We start from the raw sequence: 14,213 nt of genomic DNA on the forward strand, positions 1-14,213 counted from the left end.
CCCCCCCTTTGAGTGGGGGAAGGACTGTCTAACCATCATAGAAACATTTATTGCACCCTAAAACTTTCACATGCCAACTTTGGTTTCGTTTGATTGATTAATTTCCGAGTAATGCAAAAAATTGTGTTTCATTTGTATGGCAGCCCCCTCTAAGAGAGGGGGAAGGAGTATCTTATCACCATAGAAACATTTATTGCATCCTAAAACCTCCACATGCCAAATTTGGTTTCATTTGCTTGATTAATTCTCGAGTAATGCAGAAATTTGTGTTTCATTTGTATGGCAGCCCCCCCTTTGAGTGGGGGAAGGACTGTCTAACCATCATAGAAACATTTATTGCACCCAAAAACTTTCACATGCCAACTTTGGTTTCGTTTGATTGATTAATTTCCGAGTAATGCAAAAAATTGTGTTTCATTTGTATGGCAGCCCCCTCTAAGAGAGGGGGAAGGAGTATCTTATCACCATAGAAACATTTATTGCATCCTAAAACCTCCACATGCCAAATTTGGTTTCATTTGCTTGATTAATTCTCGAGTAATGCAGAAATTTGTGTTTCATTTGTATGGCAGCCCCCCCTTTGAGTGGGGGAAGGACTGTCTAACCATCATAGAAACATTTCTTGCATCCTAAACCTCCACATGCCAAATTTGGTTTCATTTGCTTGATTAATTCTCGAGTAATGCAGAAATTTGTGTTTCATTTGTATGGCAGCCCCCCCCCCCTTTGAGTGGGGGAAGGACTGTCTAACCATCATAGAAACATTTATTGCACCCTAAAACTTTCACATGCCAACTTTGGTTTCGTTTGATTGATTAATTTCCGAGTAATGCAAAAAATTGTGTTTCATTTGTATGGCAGCCCCCTCTAAGAGAGGGGGAAAGAGTATCTTATCACCATAGAAACATTTCTTGCATCCTAAACCTCCACATGCCAAATTTGGTTTCATTTGCTTGATTAATTCTCGAGTAATGCAGAAATTTGTGTTTCATTTGTATGGCAGCCCCCCCTTTGAGTGGGGGAAGGACTGTCTAACCATCATAGAAACATTTATTGCACCCTAAAACTTTCACATGCCAACTTTGGTTTCGTTTGATTGATTAATTTCCGAGTAATGCAAAAAATTGTGTTTCATTTGTATGGCAGCCCCCTCTAAGAGAGGGGGAAAGAGTATCTTATCACCATAGAAACATTTCTTGCATCCTAAACCTCCACATGCCAAATTTGGTTTCATTTGCTTGATTAATTCTCGAGTAATGCAGAAATTTGTGTTTCATTTGTATGGCAGCCCCCCCCCCCCCTTTGAGTGGGGGAAGGACTGTCTAACCATCATAGAAACATTTATTGCACCCTAAAACTTTCACATGCCAACTTTGGTTTCGTTTGATTGATTAATTTCCGAGTAATGCAAAAAATTGTGTTTCATTTGTATGGCAGCCCCCTCTAAGAGAGGGGGAAGGAGTATCTTATCACCATAGAAACATTTATTGCATCCTAAAACCTCCACATGCCAAATTTGGTTTCATTTGCTTGATTAATTCTCGAGTAATGCAGAAATTTGTGTTTCATTTGTATGGCAGCCCCCCCTTTGAGTAGGGGAAGGACTGTCTAACCATCATAGAAACATTTATTGCACCCTAAAACTTTCACATGCCAACTTTGGTTTCGTTTGCTTGGTTAATTTCCGAGTAATGCAGAAATTTGTGTTTCATATGTATGGCAGCCCCCCCTTAGAGAGGGGGGAGGGGTCTCAAAATATCACGAAAACCTTCCCCGGCCCCAAAAACCCCTACATACCAATTTTCATGTCGATCGGTTCAGTAGTTTCCGAGTCTATAAGAATCAGACAGACAGACAGACATCACTCCATTTTTATATATATAAATAATAATAATAATATATATAGATAAATTATCAAAGATTTGTCTTACTTAAATCAATACGCCCTTAAGTTACACTTGAGTAAAAAATCAAAAGTCATATTTCCTCCAACCCAAACGGAATACAAACTTTCATTCGAATCAAAAATACATGTTTTGAAAACCTGCATTTTTCGGACGATTTCATTTGGAATTGCTCGGTTACAACAATAAACGGTTGTCGTCGTACTGGCCAAACTGTTAAGAAAGTCAAGTTTCGGATAGACCAAAAACATCGCAATTAATGTTATGAATCAAAAGTTTGAACGCACCAAATTAAGGGATAAAACTATGACAATTCCACTGTAAAACAGTGATATCTCCGACCTCTCTATTTGAATTACACATCGAGAGAGATCAATTGTTACCAAAAATAATTTACTATTGGAAGCATGTCGATGTAAAAGAAATTATATTTGCTAAAATACGATTCTATGGAATAAAACTACTTACTGAACTTGACAGGAAGTGATTGCGTTGATCGTTGGGTATCTCTACGCACACAACTCTTCGACATCGGTATGCGCTCCTTCGAGATTTGGCACGCGCGTGTGCTCTGCGTTCGCAATCGCCGAACTTTATGTCTGCCAGTCTTCAGATGTCGTTTCCGAACGCTTAAATCGGACAAGGCTTCATTCAATCGCGCATAGTTTGCCTCGTAATCGGCCGCAGGACCGCCTCTCGGTGTATCTGTGGTGGAATCGCTTGACTCAGATTTTCTACCGCCAAGTTTCGCCAGCTCGATGCAACTGGCCGTAGAATCGAAGGAAGAATTTGTGGTGGAAGTCGACAGTGCCAAAGGAATAACTTTGCGAAGCTTGAGTCGACGTTCGCGAAAATTCAAACGTTGAGCGATGTTGGTATCATTGCTTTTCGGGCTACGGCTCGGAATCTGAGCGTTAATGTTGAAGTAGAACTTCTGGCGATCGTGAGTCACGTAGCTATCGGTTGGCTTGTGCATCAGCAAAAGCAGTTCGATGATCTCCCTCAACAGATTCACGCTCGGAGGACTACTCGACAGGCTGGAGACCAACGCTACCAGTGAGTCAGCAGCAAATTTAGATATTTTAATGGTTTTCGATGGAATTACAAAATTCATTCGACAGAAATCAATCAATGTGGGTACCAGTCCGGCTGTAGCGAGACGTTTGCTGTTATACGCATTTCCGGGATGCTTCTCGCGAGTGACAACGGTAAGGACTTCGAACACAAGATTGAGCACTTCTTCCGAGCGGTCGTTCCATATGTGAAAGTTTTCGAAGAAGAAGATTATGATCTCCGGATATCGAACCCTGGCCATAGAGTTGCTCCGGACACTGTAAGCGTCATTTCTTCGAGTCAGAACGAGTTGGTCGAATGTCACTTCCAACAAAGCTGCCAGCACACAGATCTCCTTCCGACACTTTTTGTTCTTCAGTACGATCCCCACCAATTCCAGTAGATCCCGCTGGAGGAATTCGTTGTAGAAGTCGTGGTTATCATGAGCGACGCGCAGAAGTAAGTTTAGCGCATCCGCATGAACTCGCGAAGATTCTGTTAGTTCAACGACACGCGCGAATGCGAACAATAGCACAGTGATACCTCCGGACAGCAGAATCGAACGCTGGAGTGATGGATTATCCTTCGGGAATACACAAGGCGAGAAGCTCATCATCCCGAGACTGATCTTTCCCGCACCAGGTTTGCTCAAAAAGAATTGTTCTGGTTTGAGAGCTGTGTAGTAACCGATGAGAAAACGTTTAAGCTGCTCGAATGCATTCCCAGGCTGAAGATCCTCGAGGGTCAATTTACTGAGATCAATGCTACCGTAATTGGGAATGCTTTCTCCGTTTGAAAACCCCGTCAAATCGATCCAGTTGGGTCCAATTGCGTATAAATTGACTAGTATGGAGTTGTCGGTGATACATTTGCCAAAAAGCTGGACATTTGAAAGCGAAAACTTTACTGGATAATCGTCTTCCACGCCAATACGATGGCCGATGGCCAGTACTGGTAGGGCAGTGTCGATATGAATTTTGCACGGATCCGTTATCGTTAGCGTTTGTTGCTGTACTCCATCCAGCGTCAGGACCACAGAAACGTAATCGTCGAGCTGCTGGACGGAAAGAACCAACATGTGCCAGCGATCGTCGGTCAGCTGGAGATCTTTCACCAAATATTGCCCAGAATTAAGGTCGTAGAAGTAATCATTCGGAGGTTTGCTAGTTATCGCTACCTTTCGTCCAACTCGTAGCTGCTTGTAGCAGTAAACACATTGTGCTCCTGGAGTATCGATGCGGAAGGCTTGCGCTGTTGGTTGAATGGGGCGTATAGTACTTTTATAGGTCCACAGATGTGACAGCTCTTTGGCACAATCGTCACAACACGATAACCCCAGTGCATTCTCTAGGTATAGCTTGGTGTTGGCACTGGAGATTATCAGATCGGGTTTATTGAAACGTACCGTGAACTGTCGTTGGCGGTTGAGAAACACTGATACGATTTGTTTTTCGCTTCCTACCGAAATTAAATGGGTCAGGGAAAGCCGGTTACTGTCCTGCTGATTTAGATTCAATCGGAACCAAGCAGAAGCAGTTGAACCTTCTTTATTCCACGGACTGAAGTTAACATAATTTAGAGGTATCATTTTGGCCGAGCAAGTGAAGGGTGACCGAATGTTGTAATAGCGATGATGCTCCCGTAGATAGTTGATCTTTTTGGACAACATAACATCACAAGTCGACACAAGAGTGCCATCATCGTTGAGATTCGGGAATTCAATCTCTGTGTAACATTCCAATTTGAATTTCGTATCAACGATATTCATCAGCTTCGACAGAATTAACCGAACCGGAGGATCTTCTAGGCTGAGTAGTTGCAAGAATTTCGTAAACACTTTGGGACTTTCCAAATCGGTTATCAACTCCAAGACAGATGTTTGCAATTCCTTTAGCAGCAGGTCACTCTTCGCCAGAATCGGGCCGAAACCGGTAATCAAGTGCAACGACCCACCCAAATGATCCCTAATTCCACCAAGCTTCAAAACCATCTGAGCGAGAACAGGGCACCAATTTTTCGGATTTTTTGCGCATTCTTTCGAAAGCTCCATCAGAATATCGACTACGATCGTGCATATGTTCTGATCAATTTTCACGCAGCCCGGTCGCTTCGAACGAAAACTGTTCTTCCTCGTCACCACCGAAGGCAGCAGGGGATCATACTCACAATCCCCCTCGTACCCATCATCGAAAGCCGTCGTGTAGCTTTCGTCCGTTGAGCTGATATCATCTTCCGCGCTGGCGGATTTCTTCCTCCCGAATGGGTGCACCGGAAAGAAGTACCCATTATCGTCCCCCAACACATCCACATTTTCCACGCCCGCTGCACTTTCACATCGAACTTCGGCAATCTTGAGCAACGATTGCAAAGCGTTCATCACATTTTTTGTCGTTTCCGGCGAGTCCCAGTCCTCGAAGGCTCCACTCAGCAGGAGCTTTTTAAGCTCGATTAAGGCGGATTGCATTGCGTCCTCTGCGAATGAAACGATTGAACATATTAGAGCGAACGAATTTGCCGACGATAAATAGAATCAACCAATGCGGTTGAAGGTGTAATGTGAACTGAAATGAAATGGGAAAAATATTTTTCTTTCGCTTCACTGCCAACCGCTACGTTTGTGTGGCTTCCCACATGTCTCGGGAAAAAAGCTATCCATTCACCGTTTTGTCTCAAATTCCGAACACTTCATTTCTAAATGTAAATTCACTAAACTTTAATGTTATAAATAATTAAATAATGGAAACCTTGACTACATTTCAACATCATTTGCAGTTATCGATACAGCCTATCTATACAGCCATCCCATATCAAACCGATATAGTGATTCTCAGATTTCCGTGAAAAGTGGCAGATTCGTTCTACATCGCAAAATATAAGATCGGTTCTTTAATTTTTTAATTAGGGTGTTCATTACCATTTTCCAGAAAAATTTGGTCCATTGGTCCAGAAAACCAATATTTTCGCCTTTTTCTCAAAAATGACTTTTTTCGAAAATTCATAAATTTTGAAACACTGAACCGATTTAGCCGATCGATACATCAAATTAAAAAACAATTATCCAGTCTTACTAAAATTATCTGATCGTAGTTATTGATTGCTTATGTTTTCTGTTGTTTTCATGGCTTTGGACTAGAGCTATATATTTTTATATTTTTTTCTTGGAAGCTGAGGATTTTTTACACAATATATCCGAAAATAAGGGATGTGTTTTTTTTTGTTTTTAAGCTATGAATTTTCATATTTAACCGATGATTAAAAATATCAAAATTTTCGCCTTTTTAAAAAAAATACTTTTTTGAAAAAATCATAACTTTTGAACTACTGGACCGATTGAGATGATCGACGTATCAAATTGAAGCCTTCACTTCCCCGTTTTTTGGATACGTTATGTAGAAAAATTCTCAGCCATTCCCTCAAGTAAATATAAAAAATATATATCGGCCTCTAGTCCAAAGCAATGAAAACATCAAAAATAACGAAAACAAAATCCACCTTTTCTACAAGTGTAATATTTTTCAAAAAGTACCAACCCATTTTCTTTAATTTTATATGTTGATCACTCAAATCGAACCAGTAGTTAAAAAGTTGTGATTTTTTTAAATAAGTAATTTTTGAAAAAAAAACGGCGAAAAAATGGATTTTTCGGACCACTTTAAAATGGAAACTAGCACCCCCTTGTGTAAAAAAAAAACGGGTCTGATATTTTGCGATAGAAAAATCTGAGATTGACCCTAAAATTTCAAAAAGTTACCCTATACAAAATGTTCATTACCTCTAAAAACACCCTATACAAAATACCAGCTCAATCGAATCTAAGGGAGAGTGGCGCAAAGCGGTCAAAGTTTGAGTTTTTTGAAAATCGAAAAATCACCCAAAGGAAATCGGGATTTTCGAAAAAAATTGTTTGATGCCAAATGTCTTAAAATGATATGAAATGTCGAGATCTAGTGTCATCTCGAAAAAAATATTTTTTTGTAAAAAATCAACACTCTAGGACTTAGTGTTTTTTTCGTAATACGAGACGAAATGTATGGTTTTGGGTGACAATAAAAATAGTTATCTAGATTTTTAATTCGGAACTTGCTGCGAAATGTTGATTTGCACGATAATATACCCTATGCTCATTCGAACTTCATTTATTAGTGTCGCAGACGCTAAAATTTGAGTTAAAAAAAACAAAAGATCGTCGAAAATCGGGGTTTTTAAAAAAATTGAATTGATGTGACTTTTATCGATATTGAGTTATGATTTTTCAAAGTTAACTGATGATCCGAAAAATCTTCTTTATTCCCTTTTTCCCACCAATGACTTTCTTCAGAAAATCATAACTTCTGAACTACTGGACCGATTCAGATGATCGATATCATATTAAAGTCGATTAGCTGGTCTTCTTTGTAAAACTGCACTTGCAGAAAATTTGGATTTCGCATGTTCCTATTTTCTGTCTTATAAGCTACAGCAATCAAAACATTTTAACTTTGGAAAATAATAACTCAAGAACGAAAAAAAATTACATTCCTGATTTTTGGATAACTTATGTAAAAAAAACCTCAGCTTTCAAGAAAAAATATGAAAAAATATAGCACCCTTGGTCCCGAGACCCTGAAAACTTAAAAAAACAAACACAATCAATAATTACGAAAACAAAATACAATTTTTTTGCGGGTATAATATTTTTCCAGAAAAGACTAGCTAATTGGTTTCAATTTGATATATCGATCCAGTAGTTCAAAAGTTATGATTTTTTTTTTAATTTTGTTTTTGCTGTTCGGAACTTGGGACAAAAGTGTTTGGAATTTGAGACAATCATATATTTAATTTTTCCCCGTAATATGTGTTTGTTTTATTGTAGTCAAATAAAAAAAAGTCTCTATTGTATCCAAAAACAAGATTAATCTCGTGAAAAAGTACCATTTTAGGTAATGAGACACTGTTCAATGGCCAACAAAGCCTAACACCCCTGCCCCATAAACCGCGAGTAATCGATCGAATCCTGCTAAATATGGAATTAAGGGGGTATTCTAGTGTAGAGACACAAATTTTGAACGTTTTTTCGAGCTCCATCAAAATAAAACAAAGAATGTTTTCAATATCCATTATATCATTATTTGTTCGTCTATCTTTCAACAATAAAACAAAAATTGAACGGAGAAAAAAATATTCATAACTAGAAAAGTTACAAGCTGATGAAGTGAGGGGGTTCAAAAAAAGTTGTGCCATGGCTTAAACGATTCCAGCTCTTCTGGTTATCTGAAACATATAAATCGAACAGATTCTTAATCAGTAAAGATGCCGCTATCGCATGGATTTCGGACAAGTCAAAAACCTCTTTTTTGACAACATTGCAGCCGTTTAAATTACAAAATTCGGTGTGAAACATTTTTTCTTACATTTTCCCATTTTTCTTTTAAAATTGTGCAGTTTTTAAAATATCATTTTTAGTGGTCCATGCGATAGAGAAATGCATACATTCATTCATTGTTTTAGCCGTACCAGGTTAGATACGGCATCACTAAAATGGCTCTCGTTAAATAATAGGATTTTAGATAAGTCCTTTCTAGGGTATATTCTTGAATGCCTAAACTACAGAAATATGAAGGAATTTTTTTTTTTGTTTTTTTCAAATTTCTAGACTAGAATACTGCCTTAAGTTGAATTTTTTTAAAACCGAATCTTGAATTAGAGGCTCCGCAAAGCTTATGCGGTTGAGCCTTACGAATAGATGATTTGAAAAAAGCTTAACTCCACGATTCTGTATTCCACCCGTTTTGCATTTTGTTCGAAACAAATTATGTATTTCATTTGAGTTATAATTTTGCAATCCCTATTTCGAACGTTTTGCCCATTAATGTTCGAAGAGACGCAGATCGAACGAAATGCAAAAACAACTCGAACGGAATACAGAATGGAATTTTATCAAGTCGATCGAAACACAGAATAGGGGGGTAAGTGTCCGGAATTTGAGACAAAACGGTACAAGACAAAGTTTGATAATATCGACACAATTATGGTTAATTTTTTTGTTTGGGACGAAAACCTCGGCCTACTATTAAGAAGAAAAATAATAATTACCGCCAATTTTCTCAGCAAACTAAATTGCTTCTTTACATATTATAGTGAATAATTTTCTTCGTTCTCCCCTATATGAGCCAAATCAACTCCTCAAGCGCAGAGCAACCAATATCGAATTACAGTATCTTCCACCATTGAACAAAACTCACCTAACTGGTTGTTTTCATATGCCAACAGTTGGAACGCGCTTAGCATCAGTTCCACCAGTATGGCTATCCGCTTACGTATGAATCCTCTGGTGGATAACAGCTGCTTGACTTGCTCCGGCAAATCCTCCTGTCGAGTCGGTGACTTTGTGCCGGTAATATATTCATCCACCAGTTCAACCACGAAGCTCTTGATGTTGAACATTTCCATCAGCGACCAATGTTTCTCCATCCTTCCGTTGTCCAATGTTTCCTGGGATGCAGTGGGTAGTTTCAGTACGGACTTCTCACGGAGAAATGAGAAATCTTTCTCCTCCTGGTGACTGGAGGACGTTGAATCGTTCCCGTAGAACATGTCTCCACTCGGCAGCGGATGATTTTCGAGCAATTGGTCATTGAAATGAAAGATGTTAAGAATGCTCCGACGTTCTGGGCTGGCCGATTCGTCGAGATCTGTCAGCTCGCTGAGTGGCGGCGGGCTTCGTTTACCTCCATGGTGCATAAGCAGACTGAATAGATTGTGGATTAGGAGCAGGAAGCTTTCCGCATCGTCAAAATGATTGACAAAGGTATCGTGGAAACGTTTGTTAACTTGTAGCAAGTATCTAATCAGCTTCCAGTGTTCAACACAAATCTGCAGCATGTCTGCGGTTGTCCCGTTCCACACCATCCCCTCTGTGTTCTTAGTAAACCCCACCTTCAGATTAATTTGCACATCACTTGATTTCAGAGTTCGGAAAAGTTGTTCGAAATATTGGGACAGTCCCCGCAAATTGTGTATTAAAATTCTCCCCAACTTATCGCTCACTTCATCGAACTGGGGCTGTTGGTGTTCGATTCCAAGCTTCAGAATAACCCCCACCTGGTAGATGAATTCCGCCAGCCGTGACAATTTTACGAACATTGTCAGATTCTCCTCCGTGAAAAGCGCCTCGAACAGACTCGCTCCCTTCAAACAGCGAGCCACAATTTGCAAACAACCATTCACAATCTCTTTGGTTATGTCTTCCACCGCTCCATCATCGCCAAATCGATCCAGTTCCTTTCGTAACTGCGGCAACACCAACTCAAACAGTACAACCTCAGCCAGCTCGGGTGAAATTACGTTGGCCACATCTAGGAGGTACTTAAGAAAAATCGGCATTCGTGGACGATCCTCTACTCGAGCGTAGGCATCGAATAGATCACAATGAACTGCAGTGAATCGTTCAACGAACTTCTTATTGGAATGCTCTTGCTTGCAGGTGTCACAATCCGATTGATCGAAAATCGCACGTATCACACTTCGATTGGCGAAATTCAGACATATTCGTTGCACCAGATCAAAATTGGTGCGTCTCAGCAGAACCTCAAGAGTTCCGATGGTTGCGTTGCAACAGCAGATTTGATTTTCACTGAAAAACTTTAACAGTGTTCGCTGATCGGACAACTTAACGACTGGGAACACGTTGAGCAGGATGCGTTCCAGAGCGCACACGTACATTGTTCGTGGATCTTGACGAGCATGATGAAGGCGATGGCGTCCTTTCGACATTCTTCTTCCATTGGTCCTGTTCGGGGCAAGCGTTTCGACGAAATTTCGATGCATAGTCAGCAGAATATCGATTATTTTCCCGTGAGTATTGCTGTTGGATGCATGCAGCAGACCGTAGACATGCTTGATGATTTCCAAATTGCTTTCGAGTAGTCGAAACGTTGGGTAAAAGTACTGTTCACTGACTAGATTCTCACAGAATTGTAGAAACGACTGGTTTACGCTCGAGACGATTGTATAGGTGAGATTGAAAATGAAATCACAACTAATCGGGTCCGAGCTATTCAGCTCCAATTCGATGCGCAGTATTTCCATGACTTGTGAGGACACTTGCTTCAAGCTAATGTGATCAGTTTCGATTTTATCGAGAAAAAATAAATTGTTTAAACTCAACATCAGGATCCCGAGCAGTTTATGTCTGATGATCGACCTGTTTCGTGGACATTCTTCGAATAATACTTGCTGTCGCAGACGATCAATTGCCATCCGAAGACAACTAACAGTAACGGATTTTTCATCGATCGTGGACACGTTTTCGTTCATCACCAAGCTTTCGAGCAGGTTGAGTATTGTAAGCGTTAGCTGATCTTGTGTTGAAGTAACGCGTGAATGCGCCAGTTGCATTTGCTCCGTTTGTTTCTCCGCATTGCTAGATTCGGTCGGACTTAAGCTCTTGATCACTTGCTTTTTGCCATTGCGCCATTCACTATTACAGGTACGCATCCCGAACAATTGCAATAGACGAGAATTATACGCAGGGCAATAAGGAAGCTCAGCTTGGTATGAGTCTCGCCACTTTTTGGTTGGCAGGATTCGAATAAGTACGGTAGCGAATTCACGATCGTTCACAATATCCTAAAACGATACACAACACGTTGAAGAACTGATTGGCAATCGCAACAGAATTCTACGTACCTCCGTTCCAATATGTTCCAGCGATTGCAGAATTCTCCCACCAACACCTTCCAGGAGAAATTCTCTCAAATCTTGACACCGGTTTTCGCCATAATCCGTTCCATTGATACTTTCTTTCTGTGGGTCGACAAAGATAGGAAACGAGTGAAAGTAAGAACAATATCCGACACACATCCACTGTACCCCGCGATAAGATATCAAATGACTCGTTTGAAGAGTGCATTTGCTTACCTCATTGCTGCTCAGAGAATTCACTTGTGTGGTGTCGTCTGCAGTGCTGTTCCACGCCGCGCTAATGGATTGGCTACCTTTGCATGATTTCTCATCCAAAGCGTCTCCGCTAACGGAGGCAACACTTTTCGGTGAATTACAAATCTTGTAAATAAACAGCAGTAAGTACCGCGATAAGGTGGATGATATAGACTCCGAGATGCTGCGAAATATTAACAAGGACTGATTTAATGCACAAAATTAAGGTAGGCGTCAAGACATCGGTGAAGTATGGCATTTTTTTCGCGCTACGCATAGTGATCCCCGATAATCGTTCGATTAATCGATTAATCGAATACTTCCTACAGATATCGATTATTAATCGAACGAATACTGAACAACCAATAATCGAAGCGAACGAATAATTTACGTCGATTAATCGATCCAAGCCCAGAGCAAAATAAAAGTACGGCCACTGCAGTGTTATCCTAAAAATCAATCATTGTCACTGGCGCTCGTGATCGAAGTTCAATGCCGTCAACGCGAATTGAGCTTCTTTTACGAGTTTAGGGGAACGTAAAAGATAATAATTGATTTTCAGGCGGAATGAACGCTTTTTTGTTTCCAGATGGCTTTCTGGATGAGAAATATTAATCTAACTAATTATTTCTCTCAGTATGACGATTAATCGATTAATCGATTATTTGGGGCGATTAATCGTATCGAATAACAAACTGCTGAAAAGTATTCGATTAGTGGATGAACGAATAATTTCAAAAATCAGGGATCACTAGCTACGCAAAGCCTCAATATAATTTCACAAGCATTTAAAAAACTATCTTTAGAAATTCAAACACTTCCGGATTGCAGAATACACGTTGATAAGAATTACGGGCTCATCACTGATAAGCCACTGTGATTAGCACCGCATCATACTCACACTGAGCGCTGGAACTGAATTCGCTGATCCTCGCTGAGCGTACCAAACGCTTGCAAGAATGTTTCCAATTGTGCGATCTGCAGCGAATTAGATCAACAAATGTTATCTTTTGGATGCAACACGAAAAATTATCGAACACAACTATTTAATTCACCTTATTTGCACCGGCAGCGTAGAATGTTCCGTTCTGGTCATTACAAACATCGTCGGAACTGTTTTCATCTTCGCCGCTGCTTACATTCAGAAAATTTAGCCAAAGAGTGTCGATCCCAGCGGGGGACATCTGTTGTGGCGGTGTTCCCGAACCCCTTACCGGCGATGTCATAATCACTGCTGTTTGTTTTCTTACCACCGAGATTAAAACAGCTTTCGTAAGGAAAATATTGATTGTGAGAATCAACGTGTGCTTCAGATATCAAGTGGCGTTGTTGTCAATATTTGTCCCGGTGAAATTTTCATGCGCAAATTGTCTATGCACCAAAAACTTTCGCTAGTTTCCCATTTTTACACTAACTATTCTCAATTTTGAAACGTGCGATTCCTTGGTAATCACTGACACAACTGCTGGAAGATTCATAGATCCTACTGTGTGCATTAAACAAGTTGTTTCGTCCTACATCGAGGAGCTGTACAAAGACACATGTGTTAGTATACAATTGAATCATATTGATAATGGTGATAATGCGATGGTATAATCGACTGTTTATGCAAATAGCTTTGCTTGCAAGAAACCCCGACTCTGATAGAACAAGTTGAATGTCCTCAAGTACAAGGTTCTTCGTGATCACGCAATTCTTTATAACTTTCGACTTACACTTTTTTTTACACGAATTCCTCCAAGAATTGAAACAGAAACAACAAATAACAAGATGTACGTAACTTTAAATCCTTTTGTTTTGATTACTTCTGGCACATATTATTTACTTGCCATTTCCAACTGTGTGTTCTCTCTTTTCTGTTTGCACGGTTTGCTAATTATTCAGTAGTTGCTCAATTTGCCCAATCAAAACAAACGTGACACGAGGAGAAACACTGAATGTTACCATCACTATAGATTGTCCGATTCTTCGAATTAAAAAAGTAAAGATTTAATAAAATATGTCAAATCGATTAAATTCATATTAGACCTTTTAAAAATCTTTTAAAAATATACACGGGTTTTTGTTCAATGTTGTTTTTTTTTCTTTATTTAAAATCGTTCTTTTGTCATAATTTTTTTTTCTCAAAATACAGTGACTCAAATCCGTAATCGTACTCCACCATTCAGATCTCTTTTCCCTTCTTTTGAAAGTCGAAAACAAGCTTGCGGAACATTCTATTTAGAAAAAAATATAGTGTCATATGAGAGTTAATATTTGGCTCAAACTCATAATCGTACGCTGGTTGAAATCTCTACTTTATTTCGGAGGCGTAGGCCAATTTCCTAATTCCATCATTAT

General features: G+C 39.7%; 1 protein-coding gene across 2 annotated transcripts in view; it reads right to left on the minus strand.

Moving 5' to 3' along the window:
• The window catches only part of LOC129762424 (lysosomal-trafficking regulator), a 37,447-nt gene extending 23,701 nt beyond the window's left edge, over positions 1 to 13,746 (minus strand). For both annotated transcript variants that reach the window (XM_055760659.1, XM_055760660.1), the window contains exons 1-7: positions 13,589 to 13,746; positions 12,929 to 13,400; positions 12,775 to 12,851; positions 11,856 to 12,057; positions 11,625 to 11,741; positions 9,179 to 11,564; positions 2,373 to 5,429 (exon numbers count right to left, since the gene is read on the minus strand). In XM_055760659.1, coding sequence (XP_055616634.1) covers positions 2,373 to 5,429; positions 9,179 to 11,564; positions 11,625 to 11,741; positions 11,856 to 12,057; positions 12,775 to 12,851; positions 12,929 to 13,099 — 6,010 coding nt within the window. In that variant the 5' untranslated portion in view covers positions 13,100 to 13,400; positions 13,589 to 13,746. The remainder of the gene's footprint in view (positions 1 to 2,372; positions 5,430 to 9,178; positions 11,565 to 11,624; positions 11,742 to 11,855; positions 12,058 to 12,774; positions 12,852 to 12,928; positions 13,401 to 13,588) is intronic.
• Between the last annotated feature and the right edge of the window lie 467 nt (positions 13,747 to 14,213).

This window comes from Toxorhynchites rutilus, chromosome 1 (genome assembly GCF_029784135.1).
Source record: "Toxorhynchites rutilus septentrionalis strain SRP chromosome 1, ASM2978413v1, whole genome shotgun sequence".
NCBI classification, from domain to species: Eukaryota; Metazoa; Arthropoda; class Insecta; order Diptera; family Culicidae; genus Toxorhynchites; species Toxorhynchites rutilus.